Source organism: Mustela nivalis (assembly GCF_964662115.1).
Source record: "Mustela nivalis genome assembly, chromosome: 15".
Classification (NCBI taxonomy): domain Eukaryota; kingdom Metazoa; phylum Chordata; class Mammalia; order Carnivora; family Mustelidae; genus Mustela; species Mustela nivalis.
The window spans coordinates 88,821,167-88,836,175 of NC_139034.1; the positions used below are offsets into that span (position 1 = coordinate 88,821,167).

General features: G+C 63.3%; 1 protein-coding gene across 1 annotated transcript; it reads right to left on the reverse strand.

The window, feature by feature from the left end:
• Nucleotides 1-893: 893 nt before the first annotated feature.
• Nucleotides 894-14,431, reverse strand: ADPRHL1 (ADP-ribosylhydrolase like 1). The gene is made up of 7 exons (XM_082701181.1): nucleotides 14,003-14,431; nucleotides 9,716-9,880; nucleotides 7,700-7,825; nucleotides 5,851-5,991; nucleotides 3,674-3,801; nucleotides 2,312-2,444; nucleotides 894-1,512 (listed from the first exon to the last, which is right to left on the reverse strand). Exons 1-7 carry the CDS (start codon nucleotides 14,310-14,312, stop codon nucleotides 1,355-1,357), a joined length of 1,161 nt encoding a protein of 386 aa, XP_082557307.1. The 5' UTR covers nucleotides 14,313-14,431; the 3' UTR covers nucleotides 894-1,354.
• Nucleotides 14,432-15,009: the final 578 nt, after the last annotated feature.

Here is a 15,009-nt window from a genome sequence, read left to right on the forward strand (position 1 = left end):
CGCGCGTGCGCGTGTTGGAAACGATCCCGCAGGACACGCGCGAGGCGGCTTCCAGGGCCACGTGAGGGGTCTGGGAGCGCGACCGCGGCTGGGGCCTCCGGCTCTCCACACAGCGCCCCGGGCGCACGGCTCGGGGATGTTGGAAGCCTAGGGCGTCACCTCTGCGGGAGCGCGGGTCAGACCCGCAGGGCTGAGACCCCCTCACCACGCCGTGGCCTCGTCTTCCGCGCGTGCAAGTCTCTGCAGCAAGACGGGGACACGGTCTCCTCCTCTCGGGGGCCCTGGGAATCTGTGCTGTTTAGCCGGCGGGCTGCGAATAGACCCCCTTCCTGACCCTCAAGGACGGCTAGAGTCCTGGCGCCGGACGGGCCGGCCCTGGGCCGCCGCGGTGGACGAGCCCGCTTACCTCCACGGCCTGCGCTCCCGGCGGTCCGGCCGCCAGGCCCCCTGCACGCGGCTTCCTGCCTTTCCCCCCGAAAAAAAACAAAACAGCGGCAGCGGCAGCGGGCGTTAGTCCGTGACTCGGAGACCTTCCTCGCCAGCGCCTCCCGCGTCCGTCGCCTGCCAGCTCGCGCCAAGCCTTCGCGCCCTCCTGGGAAGCGAGGGGTGACCCCGCGGGCCCCGGAGCCCCCTGAAGAGAGCGCCGCCACAGCCGGGCCGGCCCAGCCAAGCTGCCGAAGCCATGTTAAGCGCGAGACGCCGCCGGCTTTTATTCACACCAGATGCTACTTCCGAAAGACGGTGCGGGACGCTGCTGTCGGCCGGAGCAGGTGCGCTCGTTCTCTGCGCTCGCGGGCAGGGACCGGCCACGTCCTGAGCAGCGAGCCCGGTGGAGCCTGCAGTGGCCCAGGCCAGGCCCGGCAGGCCGCGTGACAGCCGCAGACCACACCGAAGGAGGTGCAGGGACGCACGAGGACCCTTTATTTCCCGGTTTTCTCAGGCACTCGTTCCAAAGGGGTTGGTTTTTTAAGATCTAAGATCTAGTGTGATTAAAAATGCCGGCGGAGGTGAAGCGCGTGCTTCCGGCTGCTGCGCCCAGGCCAGGAGCAGGCGGGGCCGCGCGCAGCCGTCCTGGTTAGTGTGGTCGGCACCAGGGAGCGAGCAGCGTTAGTGGTGCACCCAGTGAGACACTCCGACTGTCCCCGAGGCTGTTTGTGCTGCCGCGCTGGGAGGCTTGGGGCCTCTGGCGGGGGCAGTGATGTCCCGGGGCCGCGCGAGGGCAGGACAAACATCCTCGTGGGACGGCAGGTGGGGTTCTGACACTGGGGAGGGGAGGGTTAGATGTGATTCTGGCCGGGGAGGCGTGGCGCACACCAGGAGGGCCGTGGGCCCCGACGGACGGCGGCGGGAGGCTTTACTTCTCCTCCGTGGACAGGCGGTACAGGGCCTCGCCCAGGCGCGACAGCTCCTCCCTGTGCTCCAGGTCCTCGTACAGGCCCGCGGGAACCCCGTCCAGGCCATGCAGCAGCCCGAACAGGCAGCCCGCAATGGTCCCCGTGGCCCCGCTCTCGCCTGGAACGAGAAACACAGGTCCTCAGGGACCTCGGGGTCGAGGCAGGCAGCCATGGCTCAGGGACCGGGCACTAGCCAGAGCCTGCCAGTCCCCCTTGCCAAGGGCTCGTGTCAGAGACCCCCTGGGCAGCTCCCCGGACCCGACCCCATCTTTGCTCCGGGTGCCCGACCTGAGGGGTTTGCTGCCCCTCCCACCCTCCCTCCTTGCACACCCGGACACGCGCGATTGTGTACGGATGCCCGTGCTGTCCTGGGGGCCGGGTGCACCGGGAGCCCGCGTTTGCGGGCGGCACCGGCCCTCACCACCTCAGCCTCGGCACCAGGAACCGAGGGGCTCTGATGCCCATGGAGACTCTGTGCCCCGTGCGAGCTGGTGTTTGCCAGGAACCCCTCATTTCACACCTGCAGGAGAGAGTGGGCACCGGGGGGCGGGGAGATCCCGCACGGCCTCGGGACCGTGACAGCTGCCCCTGCGAGGCTCAAACCCGCAGTGCTGATGCAGAGTCCCACAGAACCCTGTCTGGCCACAGGGTCGGCAGAACCATATGGGGCTGTCGCAGCAGGATGCCCACTCTTCGCCCAGTGGCCTTGGAGGGGAGGGGCGCGGACCCCGTCTTCCCCAAAAGCCCTTTCCTCGTGAGCTCAGGAAAACGGCCACGCGAGGCAGCACCCGCCCCGAGAAGGACACACGTTCTGGGGGCAGGAGGCCGGGCCCTTGGAGACCCTGGGAGGACACTTTGGGGTGAGAACAGGGTGCTGGTCGCCCAGAACCCAAGACCATTAAAGAAGGCAGTCCCACCTCCGTGACACATGGCCCGGTGGCAGAGCTCGGTCCAGCTGTCCCCAGCTCCGAGGAGAGCGTCGTAGGCAATCATGGGAGCATCGTGGCCCCGCCGGCCCCCGCGGCCTTCCGAGCTCCATTTCCGGTAAGCCTGGAGGAAGAGTGGGGTCAAGGTCACGCGGCAGCAAACCAGCGTTGGCTGGGGCACGAGCTCCCGGTTTCTTCCAGGTCACAGGTGTTTACCTGCTGGCTGTGCACTTATGGGGCGCCATGTGTTTGCCAGGCACGGTCCCAGCACTGGGCTGACCGTGCACAGGAAAGACCCATCTTTGGAGGCTCCCATGAATGCAGGCCTTCCCGTGACAAACCAGCCTGGCCACGAGTTGGGGCAACTGCCAAGTCTACGGTGACAGAGCCTACGCGGCCCTCGTCTGAGCAGAGCACGGGCCCAGCGGGCGCCAAGGCCCTGAGGCAGGGTGGGGTGGGGGCTCTGCATGAAGCCCCGTGGGGTGTGCCGCACGTGGTCAGGCTGGCGAGAGCAGGGAGCGGGCAGGGGCCAGGAGGGGGGGATGGGCTGTCACAGCCCCATGCCTTGGGGACCGTCAGCCTTGGTCTGGGGCAGCCGTACCATCTGTAGGACTGCCCACCGGGGCCTTCCTGCATCCAAGCGAGGTCCGCGGGGGCACACAGAGGGGCGGTAAGGACACCCAAGCAGGACGGGTGGCCCCCCTCTTCTCTGACACCGTCCTGACATCGTCCTCACAGCTGGAACGCAGACGCGCTGGCTGGGGCTGGGGCAGCCGGCTGGGACCACAGGGGCGCCCTCGGCAGGCAGAGGGGCCGCCCACAAGTGTGCTCAGCGCCTGACTGCAAGGGGCTTCAGCTTAGCTATGGGATCCCTGCACGTATGGACGACACGTGCGGATCTCGGCCACGCCGCAGTGACTCAGGTCTCTCCCCGCACTACCGCCCCCGGTGCCGACAGCGTCCGCCGGCTGCAGTGTTGGCAGCCCGAGGCAGGGTGATGGCGTGCACAGCCTTGCTCATCAGCCTCGACTTGAAGTCGTAACCCCAGAGAACATGAAGGGAACAGAACGTCTTTAACAACCCTATTTTCAAATTTTCTAGCACATACCATGCTTTTAGTGAGAGAAAGTGGAAGATGAACTTTTATCTGTTCAAACATGCTTCCTCCAGGAAGGTTTGCAACACACACCGCCCCCCGCCGCCGCCACGGCTGCTCTGGGCCCCTCGTTTCCGGGGGGGGGGGAGCCTCCCCGGCCGGGCTCCACACAGAGCTGGAACACAGCCGGGCTGCCGTGGCCCCTCGGCGGGGACCCCGGCCATGACCGTCCCCACCCTTGGACGCGCCAGACTTACCTTGTCCCTCTCCTCTGCGTCATAGCGGTCAGGGAAGACGGCTTTGCTCCCCGAGTCGTCGCTGATCTTTCTCTCCTCCAAGTAAAACTGCCACTTCGCTTCAAAGTAAAACCAGTGCTCCTGGTACTCTGCAGAGAGAGCAGGTGCGCTATGCCAAGGGCCGCCGGCGGGTGGGGGCCGGGCGGGCGGCCGGAGGTGGAGGGCTGAGCCCACCCCGGCCACGGCTTCGTGGCTCCCGCTGGCGTCCACCACTGCTTTGAAACCACCGCGGGGAACGTGGAGACGAGGGACAAAGCAACCCTAAGCCTTGCTCGACTCTGTCTGGGACCCAGGGCCCAGCCTGCGGCCCCAAGACTGTTCTCCTGTGTGTTCTGAGCCTGTACCCCTGCCCTGACACATGCAGCTGGGGTGCAGGTGCCAACAGTGAGCCCCTGGGCGTCCCTCTGGCTGGCGGCTGACACCGCGGCACCTCCTCGCCAGCTTGGGGAGCCCCGGCTCAGGGGCACAGCCGACACCCGTGGGATGGGGGACGGCTCGGAGTCACAGATAGGCCCTAGGACAGGTGTTGGTGGGGCTCTGGGTCCTGAGGGACCTGCAGGCTCCCAGGAAAGCTGGCCAGAGTCCACTTTACAAAACTAACAGCAAAGCCACCGAAGGCCGGGGCAAGGTGACCAGGCCAGACAGGAAGGCTCTGAGGACACCCGGGCGCGGCCCGCGTGGGGCCACTTCTCTCCCGGCCGCTGGGCAGCAAGTCTGGGGACAGATGTCCAAGCAGAGAGACGGGGAACAGAGTTGCTAGTGTCGGTACTACCCACGGGTTTTGTCACCACTAATCAGAAAGCCCTGTACACGATTTTCTCCAGACGGTTTTGGGTTTCTACGGAAAAGGGTGTGTGTCCTAGAAGGTCATAAAACTCTAGGTTGAACACGTTTAAAATTAAACAGAAAGATCCAAGTCCTCCCTGTTCCTGACCAGGAGTGCCCTGACGGCTGCTCTGCGGAAAAGCCTGTGGAGCTCTGGGGACTGCCCCCATGTAGCGGGAACACACCGCGTGGCCCGCACTTGGCCTCATGGACCTGTCTCTCCCTGTGGAAGGACGCGGCCCCAGGCAGCCTCGCCACTGCAGAGAGCCCGGGCCGAGTGACTCAAGCCAGGCAAAATAAGGCAAGTGTGGAGCTCTGTTCTATGATTAGGGTTATAGGGGACACTTGAGTTCATGGTGGACAAGAGGTTCTCTGCTTCCCTCTGGAATGGGCTGGTGGGCAAGTTTCCCAGCTCTACGAGCTGGCAGAAGCAGAGGCAAAGCTCTCCTGGTCACGTTGGTCTGGAAGCTTCTCCAGAAGCATTTATAATGAGTCCCCACTTGTCAAAGGGTGACAGTGGGTTTCCTGTCTCAAGACCTCGGCCTCGGGCAGCCCAGAAGACCACAGCCTGCTCCTGCACCCACACCCCGAGGGCCCTCTGCCCCAGGAGGAACACATACAACTTCAGAACAGCCACGCAGAGCTCCGGGCCCTCCCAAAGGGGGAGAGCCCTGCGTGGGGCCAGCTGCCCGAGGAGAAGCCGTGGGCTTTCTGGCCCTGCGCCTGCTTCTCTGTCTGGTCTGTCAGGTGCCATTTCCCCGACGCCAGAGACACCATGATCCCGAGAGCCTCTGCCGGACAAGCCAGTGGACGCCACATGGGCAGCCAAGGGGGGTGTCTTCTGACCACGGGTTTGGGTAACTGGGACAGACAGACATTTCTGGGTGTTTATGTCCCCAGCGGGCACAGATACCCGTCTGGGCTCTGGGTCCGGCCGTCCGTAAGCTTTGGGAGCAGTGTGGACGTCGGTGTGGGCGCCCCTCTTCCCGGGGACGGGCTACTTTAGGACCATCCGGAATGCCGAAGCCCGGTGTGCACCCTCTCGTCTCTCTGGCTGCTGTCAGACAGCAGGACGCTGGGGTCGGGGTGTGGAGCTCCAACTGCTCTACTGTTCCTGGTCTCCTGGCTACAGGAGTCCCCTGGGCAGGTGTTGCCCTCTGCCAGGGGTGCCTTGGCCCGCTTGGCGGGGTCAGGCCCCCGTCTCAGCTGAGCTGTCTGGGAACACCGCGAGCTGTCTGGGAACCTGCTCTGAATGTGCCCTGAGTGTGCACCAGGCCCGCCTGAGGGGGAGCGGCAGGAAGGGCTGGGCTCACCTGCCAGGTGCCGGATGGTCTTCTTACAGTACTCCTCGGCCAGCGGGACTGTCCGCACCATGTCCCTGCCCCACTGCTCCAGCGGCTTGCCCTGGGCAGCGTACGATGCAAACAGGGCCGTGCACAGGGACCCGAGGAAGCCTGCGGGGCAGAGCGCAGAACAACAGAACAACCATGGCTCTGGGCTCGGGGTCCGGGGCCGTGGCTCCGGGCACACTGCACAAAGGGCTGTGGTGGGGACACAGGAGTGCCCGCCAGGCCTGCCCGAGTCTCACGGGAAGCACAACCGCTCAGAGAGAGGCACGGCCGTCTCGGAACTGCCCTTGGGGGCTCGCTGGCCGCTCTGGGAGGCACTGCTGCAGGCTGGGAGTCCGTGTCCGGTTCTCAGACCTGTCACCACCCTGACCCCCTGCCGTGGCCCTCGCCCCAGGGGTATTCAGCCTCCAGGCCGGGCACCGCAATCCGACACGATGCCTGCAGCCCGCAGTGTCCGGAACACTGGACGGGAGCCCCTGCCTTCCCGGAGTTGCCTGCGTGCCCTCAGACCCTCCGTGTCTCATCGGGGCTTTCCGCAGAAACACACTGTGTCACGCGTTTCCTTCATTCGAGCGGACAGTCCGTCAGCCAATGCTGTAGAGGTTGGGGCTGCAGACCTGGAGTCCTGTGGACCTCGGACTGTCGGCAGACACGCGGCTCTGTCACGCCTGGAGGCTTCCCGGGCTCAGCCCGCCTCCACCTGCACCACGGGCCAGCGGGCACTCAGCACGGAGCCCTCCCCAGCCGCCCAGGACAGCGCCAGCCGCTCCACATGTCTGCCTGCCGTGAGTGCCCCACGCGGGTGCTGCCAGGGGGGCACAGGGCAGCCACACCAGCTACAGCAACATTGAAAGTGGCTTGGAGGACGCCTGGGGGGCTCAGTGGGTGAAGCGTCTGCCTTCGGCTCAGGTCATGATCTTGGGGTCCTGGGATTGAGCCCCGCATCGGGCTCCCTGCTCAGCGAGGAGCCTGCTTCTCCCTCTGCCTCCCCCGTTCACGCACCTGCTCTCTCTCTCTCAAATAAATAAAGTCTTTCAGGAAAAAAGAAAGTGGCCTTGAAAGAGGGAAGTCTCAGGGCAGCGGCGGGCTAAGCAGGCGCGTCCCCTGCCCTGATTAATGCGTGGTTACAGGTTTGCGAGTTTCATGTCATTCTTTTTTTTTTTTTTTTTTAATGTATTTACTTGACAGAGACACAGCGAGAGGGAACACAAGCGGGGGGTGGGGAGAAAGCTCCCTGACTATCAGGGGCCTGACGGGGGGCTCAATCCCAGGACCCCGGGATCCTGACCCGAGCTGAAGGCAGACATTTAACGACGGAGATTCTGAGGCGCCCACGTCAATCTTTCTTGAGCCGACAGCCCTTCTAGGTCGTGACTCATGGTCAGCGCTGGGGCCCCGCCTGCCCTCATGCTGTGTGACAGACCTGCGGTGGGAAACCCCGGGAGCAGCCGGCGTCACGGCTCCAGGAGGACAAGCCCAGAGCTCGGGGCTCCATGTTCTGTCCTCCTGTGCAAGTTGGCCTGGCTCCCAGTGCCACAGTCATCCCCGCAACCGGTGGGGAAACAGAGGCACGGCGGGGATGGGCGCGGCACTCAGCAGAGGATGCCCGACTTCTGTGACACAAAGTGTCCGCCCGAGATGTCAGCCCAGGGCGCAGCTTCCTTTCCCTCCCCCGGCGCACACGGCGCCACACATGCCGGGTTCACCCTCTCCAGAGCTGCCACGTTCAACGCCGAGCCGGCTCTTAGGTCGACCACAGAGCGTGCGCGGTGCGTGCCGGCCGACAGGCAAGCGACCCCGGGGACAGCGTCACCTGTGGGGTGGTTGTGTGTCATTCTGCCGCACTCGACGCTCACTTCCACCAGTGTCTCCAGGCGCTCTGGCTTCCAGTACCGCATGCCGACGCACATGGCTTTGGTGGCGGCCCCGAACCCTGACCCTGGGAGGAACACACAGTACACCCAGTTTCAGACTTGGCTCCGAGAACCCCGCCTCTGGCAGCCGGACTTCCACGGGTGACCGGACACGGACACACACTTAGGGAGCACCGATCCAGTCTCATGAAGGGAGTGGCAGACAGGCCCACGACCCAAGTGCCTGACGCACAGAGAGGACGCGGACGGCAAAGCTTCCGCTTGTCGGAAGGTTGCTCCGGCATCGGACACAGAATTCTGGGTGGCTTGGGACGCACTCCCGCACTCTCCCGGGAAGACGTTGGGCACAGACCCGCAGAGACTGCGTGCTGTAGCCAGACACGTTGGCTCGCTGTGAAGCCAGCTCTGCTGAGCGGCCTGCCACAGAGCGAGGGCGCCGTCCCGGGGTCCCGGGGTCCCAGGGTGTGACGACAAGCCACCGCACTGCCCTCCCACATGCTGACGGACGCCTGGGCCATTTCCCCCGGTGGGGGTGGTGACAGCACCATGAACTCTCCTAACCAAACCTTGGTCCTGGCACATGCTTTCTTTTCTCTGGGGTGGACACCCCGGAGGGACCGTTCAGCTCCTCCGAGCAGTGAGCAGTCACCTCGGAAGGAGCTGGGTGGTCGTGTCCTGTGTCCCCCCGATGGGCCTCACGGTCAGTCTTTCCACACCCTCGCCGACACCTGTCGTTTCCTGACTTAATTCCAGCCCTTCTGGCTGGCGTGAGGGGGGATCTCACTGCGGTTCTGACTGGGGTTTCCCTGACGCCGAGTGCTGTGGAGCGACTTTTCCCGTGTCTGCTGGCGTCGGAAGTCTCCTCGGAGAAGAGTCTGCTCCCGTCTCTGAGACTTGACCACTATTCCTTCACATCGTTTCTCTGCTGCCCTTCGCTCTACGGGGCCCTGCCACAGGCACATGAGGTCACTGTGAGTCGCCCGTGCTTTTGTCCTATTTGCGAATTCTTTTTCTCTGTGTCCCACTGTCGGTTGTTTTTACTGCTGTGCCTTCAGACTCACTACGTTTTTCTTCTGAAAAATACAATTTCACCCAGTGCATTTAGAAACTCAGACGTCGTAATGTTTTTCTGAAAATGTGATTTGTGTACATCTGTGTCCTTAACTAACTGTTTCAGCCTGTGGAATACCTACAACTTTACACCCGTTCCATGACTCGAACAGCTGCCTCAGGCTTCGTGGGTTCTGATGATTGACTTTTCTCTCCATGATCGATTCTGTTTCCTTTCTTTCATGCCGCGTTAGATGCCGTGATAAGGATTAGCCGACAGTGGGTTCTGTCCCCCAGTATGAGTCCAGATGGGGGCACCTGTCCTTAGTATAAGCCTAGAGTGGGGTCCGTCCTCAGTAGAAGCAGAGACAGGGGGACCCCTCCTCAGTAGAAGCCCAGAGTGGGGTCTGTCCTCAGTAGAAGCAGAGACAGGGGGACCCCTCCTCAGTAGAAGCCCAGATGGGGGGACCCATCCCCAGTATAAGCCCAGAGTGGGGTCTGTCCCCAGTATAAACCCAAAGGGGCACGTTTGTCCTCTATAAACCTGGCGGGGCAGGCCCAGGACCCAGGAGCTGGTGCCGTGGAGGCAGAGATCTGGTCACGTAAATATAGCCCCTCTGAACACATTGGAGCATCCCGGGGACAGACCACATGCTGCTAGTACGTGTTTTCCTGACTTTGGTGAAATACAAGCTTAAAGGGAAGGCAGTCGAGAGTGATCCTTAAGATGAACCCAGGACTGGTGTGGATGGATGCCCGGGTGTCGGCCGCAGCACCCGGGAGCCCCAGCTGTCCCCCTGTGCTGCGCAAACCTGCGGTGTTGCTGGTTAGTGGACGGCACACGGGTTAGTGTCCAGGCTGCTGTCCCACATGCACTTTACAGGGAGACGAAAGCGCTCCCTGACCTTTCTCGTTGAAAGGCGTGTGCCAGGCGAGGAGGTAGTTATCTGGCTTCAGCTGCGAGCAGCCTTCCAGGGTGGCCGGGTCCGCCCAGTGTTCTGGAAGCTTCTCGAGGACCTCCACGTAGCGCCTCACCATCTCCCGGTACAGGTCGTCCAGGCACCAGTAGTCTGGGAATGAAAGAGCAGGAGGACAGGGTCAGGCTGAGCAGGAAGGGCAGCGGCCTTGTGAGCCCCAGGGCAGCAGGGACAAGGCCGGTGGCAGTAAGCTTCGTGGCCCCACGTGCGTGGAAGAGGAGGAAGCTTCTGGCGATCTACCGCCCACAGTCGTGGCTCCCTGGGGACATGTAGCCTGCACAGGGTTCACTCTGGCTACACAGCAGAGTCGAGACAAAACCCACAGTTCTACCCACGTGAGGACTGGCCCGAAATCTGCCTGTTCCCTGGGCTTCTGCGAGCCGGTATCTCTGTGCAGCAGGCAGAGCCTCCGTACTCCGTCGGCCGTCTCCCTCCTGGGAAGCAGCCCAGGGCAGCCCCAGCTTGTCCCAAGCTGTCCCCAGTGTGTGAGGGCGTCCCTTGAGGATGGCGGACACGGAGGGCAGGGTAACTAAAGCGCTGCCCAGCAGCTGTCGGGGGGCCGTTGCCCCTGGACAGTTGCAGGTGCCCCCAGCACCGCCAGCTTGTCTTGTTGGGTCACGGGGAAGGCTTCGTGGGTTACGCGACCTGCCCGAACCCACAGATGATGGTAACCAGAGGTCGAGGGCAAGGTCCGAGCACCGCTGTCATTAAAAGCCCAGCCTGGTGGGTAGAGGCCACAGAGCTCCAAATGTGGGGTCCAGTTTCTTTGTTCCATCAGAGAGCAGGGCGGGGTGGTGGAGAGGCCGCTGTGCCAGGCCAGCTGGGCAGGGGCAAGGCGCCAGTGGGACTTGCACAGCTACCAACAGACTCACTCTGTACCCAGACTGCATGTCCGCCCCTCTCCTGGGTGCACACCCCAACGTGGGGTGGTGTCAGGAGGGAGCCCTGACCCCGTCCTGGTCACCCCGGCTCCAGGGAGACAGGTGCACTCGGCAAGCCCCTCCCTGCGCCAGGAGGGAAGCTCCTGCTGCCCTCGCGCCCGAGCTGTGGCTCCGAGACGGGACCTGGTCCTCAGTCCTCCTGCCCCCAGCTGCACACGGCAGGCGGCCTGTGGGACGCGCCACGCATGGCCGCAGTCTGGTGGGGTGTGTAGAGAGTGTGTGGCCAGCCGGGTTGGGGGGGTAGTGGGCTTCGCAGGGCACACGGCTGCCGGGGTCATCCAGATGACCTCCCTTACAAACAAACAGCCTTCCTTAACTCGAAGTGGGGTGAGGGAGCCGGCCTTCCACAATCCCTCAGATAATCCGTTCTATTCTGGAATCGCATCCTTCTGAAGGAAAAAAAACCCTTAAAAACAAAATAACAACAGTCTTGTGTTTCAGCCTAGAATCCAAACCAGAAACAGGTTTTCCGGAGCCGCCGTGCTGCCTCGTCGGACTCTCGCCACCTTGTGACACGGCCTGTGGGCTCACCCTTCTCCGCCCTCCCGCTCTGTCTCTGCAAAGACAAGTCCACTCACGAAACCCCTGCACGGGTCCCAGCCCACGTCAGCGTGAAGAAGACAGAATGCCCACAGCAACTCGTTTTGTAGTAAAAATGTCAGCTTTTCAAAACGCTGTTCCCACCAGGGAGCCGGCGACGGAGAGGACAGAGAGCTGGGTCTGGACAGGCCGGGTGCGTCACACGTGGGCCAGGCCCCCCGTTCCCCTGCGGGTACACACATGCTCAAGACACCTGCTGTGGTCCCCGGTGGGCTCACGCCCCTGTTCCTCCTGCGCAGCCATGGCCGTTGGAGCTGCTGACCCCCAGACCAAGACACTGAGAAAGACAGGTGTCATCTACCCTGCCACGAGCCACCGTCCCTTAATAACTTACGACGCGCCCCGTGCCCTCGCTCCCCACCTCGTCGACGTAAGCCTGTGCCGGAGGCGTCGTCGTCTCAAAGAGCAGGAGGGAAACCAAGCTCGTGAGTTTGAGGCCCGGGAGTGGCAGGCCCCAGGGCCCCCGAGGCGCCCTTGGGCGACGGGCACAGGGCCGCACACACAAGGCAGCTTTGGTGAGTGCGGGCCGTGAGCCCGCCAGCGTGCTGTGGACACCGATTGCCCGCCCGGCCTGCAGGGAGCGCCACGCTGCTCCAGGGCCAGGACTGATCTCATCCGGTTCTGCACATTCCGGAGACGCGGCCCAAAGGAGCAGGTCACACGGGCCGTCTGTGACCCTGTGTCTCCCTCACGACAACAGGAAGGACCTCGCGGCCCCACAGCGCAGAATGGTGGACGCACTGGAAAATGCCAAGCCATGGTCCCAGTTTGTGTGTGGGTCTGAGGAATCAGCGTCCACAGGGTCCTGGAGGTCCCCGTGCGGCCGCTGGCTGCAGGCGGAGGGCATGGCGCGAGGAACTTGTGTGTTGGAAGCAAGTTACTTGGTCTCGTCCCTGCTCAGACCTCACGTGGCTGTGGGGCCCTGGGGCGAGTCAGCTGACCTTTCTGTGTCTGTCCCTCTTCTGTAGAGCAGTGGTAAGGACGTCAGCTTTTGGGGTGACATGAGGGTCAGACGGTGACACAGGCGGGGTCAGCACACAGCACGCCGTGCTCAGCGCCACGTCGGGGCTGGTGGGGCCCGTGGACAGGCCTCAGAGGCTCCATTTTGGCTATAATTTGTTATTTTTTTTTATCTCTCTTTTTTTTTTCAATTTGCTATTTTTTTTTTAATAAAGATTTTATTTGTTTCACGAAGACTGGGCACAAGCAGGGGGAGTGAGAGAGGGGGAAGCAGGCTCCCCGCTGAGCAGGGAGCCCGACCTGGCTCGATCCCTGGACCCTGGAATCATGACCTGAGTCAAAGGCAAAAGCTTCCCCAACGGAGCCCCCAGGCGTCCCACAGTTCGCTATTCATTGATAAAAGATCCAGCTGCTAGACTAAATTTGAATAAATTTCCCCTTAGATTGTTAGTGACTTGAACAAGAACGACGCTGCGCTTTGCGGAGGTTCCGGGCCGGGCGCTCTTCTCCAGCGACCCCTGGAGACCGGCAGGCCAGGCGGTGCTGGGCACGCAGCAGCCCCCGGTGCCCCGGCCGGAGGCGGGGGCTTGTCTCGGCTCAGAAACGAAGCCCCGAACGCCCCTCCCCCTCCATTTCACATCAGGCAGATCCTGCCGTTTCTGTCAAGAGGGCTCAGGCGAATCTCGGAGAGCCCGTCGGTCCGGGGGCGGCTGCAGACGCGCGGCGGGTGGGCTCCACCGTCACGAGACACAGGGGCGGGCGTGGAGAGGACACGGGGACCACGCGGGGCGCCCGGCCACAGGCGCCACGGAGGGAGCCGCGTTTGGGAGCAAGGCCCAGCCGCGCCGCCCGAACCCGGGGGCCGGGGCTGGCCCGGGCGCGGCTTCCTGAGGAGGGTGGGCGTCCTGCTCCGGGTCAGCCCAAGGACAGACACCGGAGACACGGAGACACCCGACGTCCCTGCTGCGCAGACTCAGGGAGGTGCCCCCCGCTCGGCGCCCCTGAGCTATCTTATCTGTGCGGCTCCAGGCCTTGCCTGGGCTATTTTGGATCCAGCGGCAGACGGCATTCCTGCCCGGTGAGCGCAGAGCTAAGCTGGGCGAGCCCCCGGCACGGGCCTGAGGCCTCCTTGTCTCTCTGCCGCCCAACTTGCACCCTGTTAGCCGGAACCGGCCCAGGAGCTGTGCTCACCCCCCGCTGCTTCCCTGAAAGTCGTGCAGACACGCGCCCCCGTCCACCTGCTGCCCAGAGAACACGTCACGCCCCCGGCCCCAGCGGCCAGACTCACCTCGTAGCCTCCAGACAAGCGGTTTAGGCAGATACCTGAGTCCTATTTTGGGAGATGGCATTTAGACTCAAACTCTTTGGGATTATAAGTAATCCCCAAACAATGTTATCTTAATGGGCCCAAATTTCCAGTGGGCTTATTGTTTTTCTCTTCCTTCAGAGTAAAACTGGAGGGCTGACTGCCTACAGGGAGAAGCTGGACCCTCTCGCGAAACAGCCCGAAGCGAGACATTCAGTTGGTTTAACTCTGGAGACACGTTTACAGACGTGAACCAAGAGTCAGATTTCGGAGGCCGACCGCAGACCGGCAGAGTGACACAACCTGGAGAGGCGGCGAGAAGGGGTGCTGGTGGCAAGGGTTGGGGTCGTTGCGGTGGAGACGCTCGGCGCCCGCAGGACCACGGCTGAAGGCGGGTGGCCGGCTTACCTGTGGTCAAGGCCCCGGCTGTCGTCAGGTGCATGATGGTGTTGTCACTCACCGGCCACGTCTCCGGGGAGAGTGGCCGCTGGTCCAGGCTCCCGCTTGTCTGCAGCCCCTCCGGGACCTTCTGTCTGGAGGCACTGTTGTCCTTGTGGGCATTTCTGTGTCCGAGCGCGTCCCCCACGGCCCCCAGCAGCATCGCAGCCTTGAACTTCTCCATCGCGGAGGCCGCTCCTCTGGCCGTTCGGCTGCCCCACGCCCAGCCTTGGTGCTTCACGACCGTGGCCTTCAGTGCCCCCCAACCCCCGCCCCGCATGGTGGTCACAGTGCTGCTGGGAGGAGCCCCGAATGGCCAGGCACGCCCCTCTGTCTCGGCAGGTGGCACCAATGAGAACCTCTCCGGCCCTGCTGCTCCGGGCGCCTGTGCAGGAGCCGTGTGGTCACAGCCCTCCCTTAGGCGTCAGCAGGGCAGGAGCTCTGAGCCGTGACAGCTGCAGCCGCCTCCCCACGGAGCGACAACTCTCCGTGCTCAGCCGGAGCCAGGGCTGGGGAAGGCGAGCACCGGCCTCCACAACTTGGGGTGGAGTCCCAGGGCAGTGTTTCGGGCGCGCCGGGCTCAGGCTTGGGCTGGCAGCCTCCTGCTCCGTGCACCTGCTCCTGCGGGCTCTGCCCCGACAGCCTGGTTTTTTCTCGCATTTCAGGGAAATGGAATCGTGGACTCTGGCCTGACAGCATCATGTCGCGTTCCATTCTTTCCATGCAGTTTCACTTTTTGGAAAACTATTTTGATGACACAGTGTTTGTCAGAAAACCTAGGGAATGTGCAGGCCAAGGAGAGAAGCGCCTGGCATGTCTGTGGGTGCGGGTCTCGCCCTTGGCTCTCGCGCGGCAGCCGGGCTCCAGACCCCAGCCTGTGCGCAGACGTACCCAGGTCTGCGGGGCGGATGCACTACAGGAGGGGAGGCTGCGGTGCGAGTGTGCGAACCAGGCCCTGGGGTTGAAGCCGGGAGTTC

Coding starts and splice junctions, on each gene's coding strand:
- ADPRHL1 (XM_082701181.1), bottom strand. CDS start 14,312: ATGCGGGGCGGGGGTTGGGGGGCACTGAAGGCCACGGTCGTGAAGCAC. Junction 9,881..14,002: donor AGCCGGGGCCTTGACCACAG/GTAAGCCGGCCA, acceptor TTTCATTCCCAG/ACTACTGGTGCCTGGACGAC. Junction 1,513..2,311: donor CCGGGCCATGTGTCACGGAG/GTGGGACTGCCT, acceptor TTCTCGTTCCAG/GCGAGAGCGGGGCCACGGGG.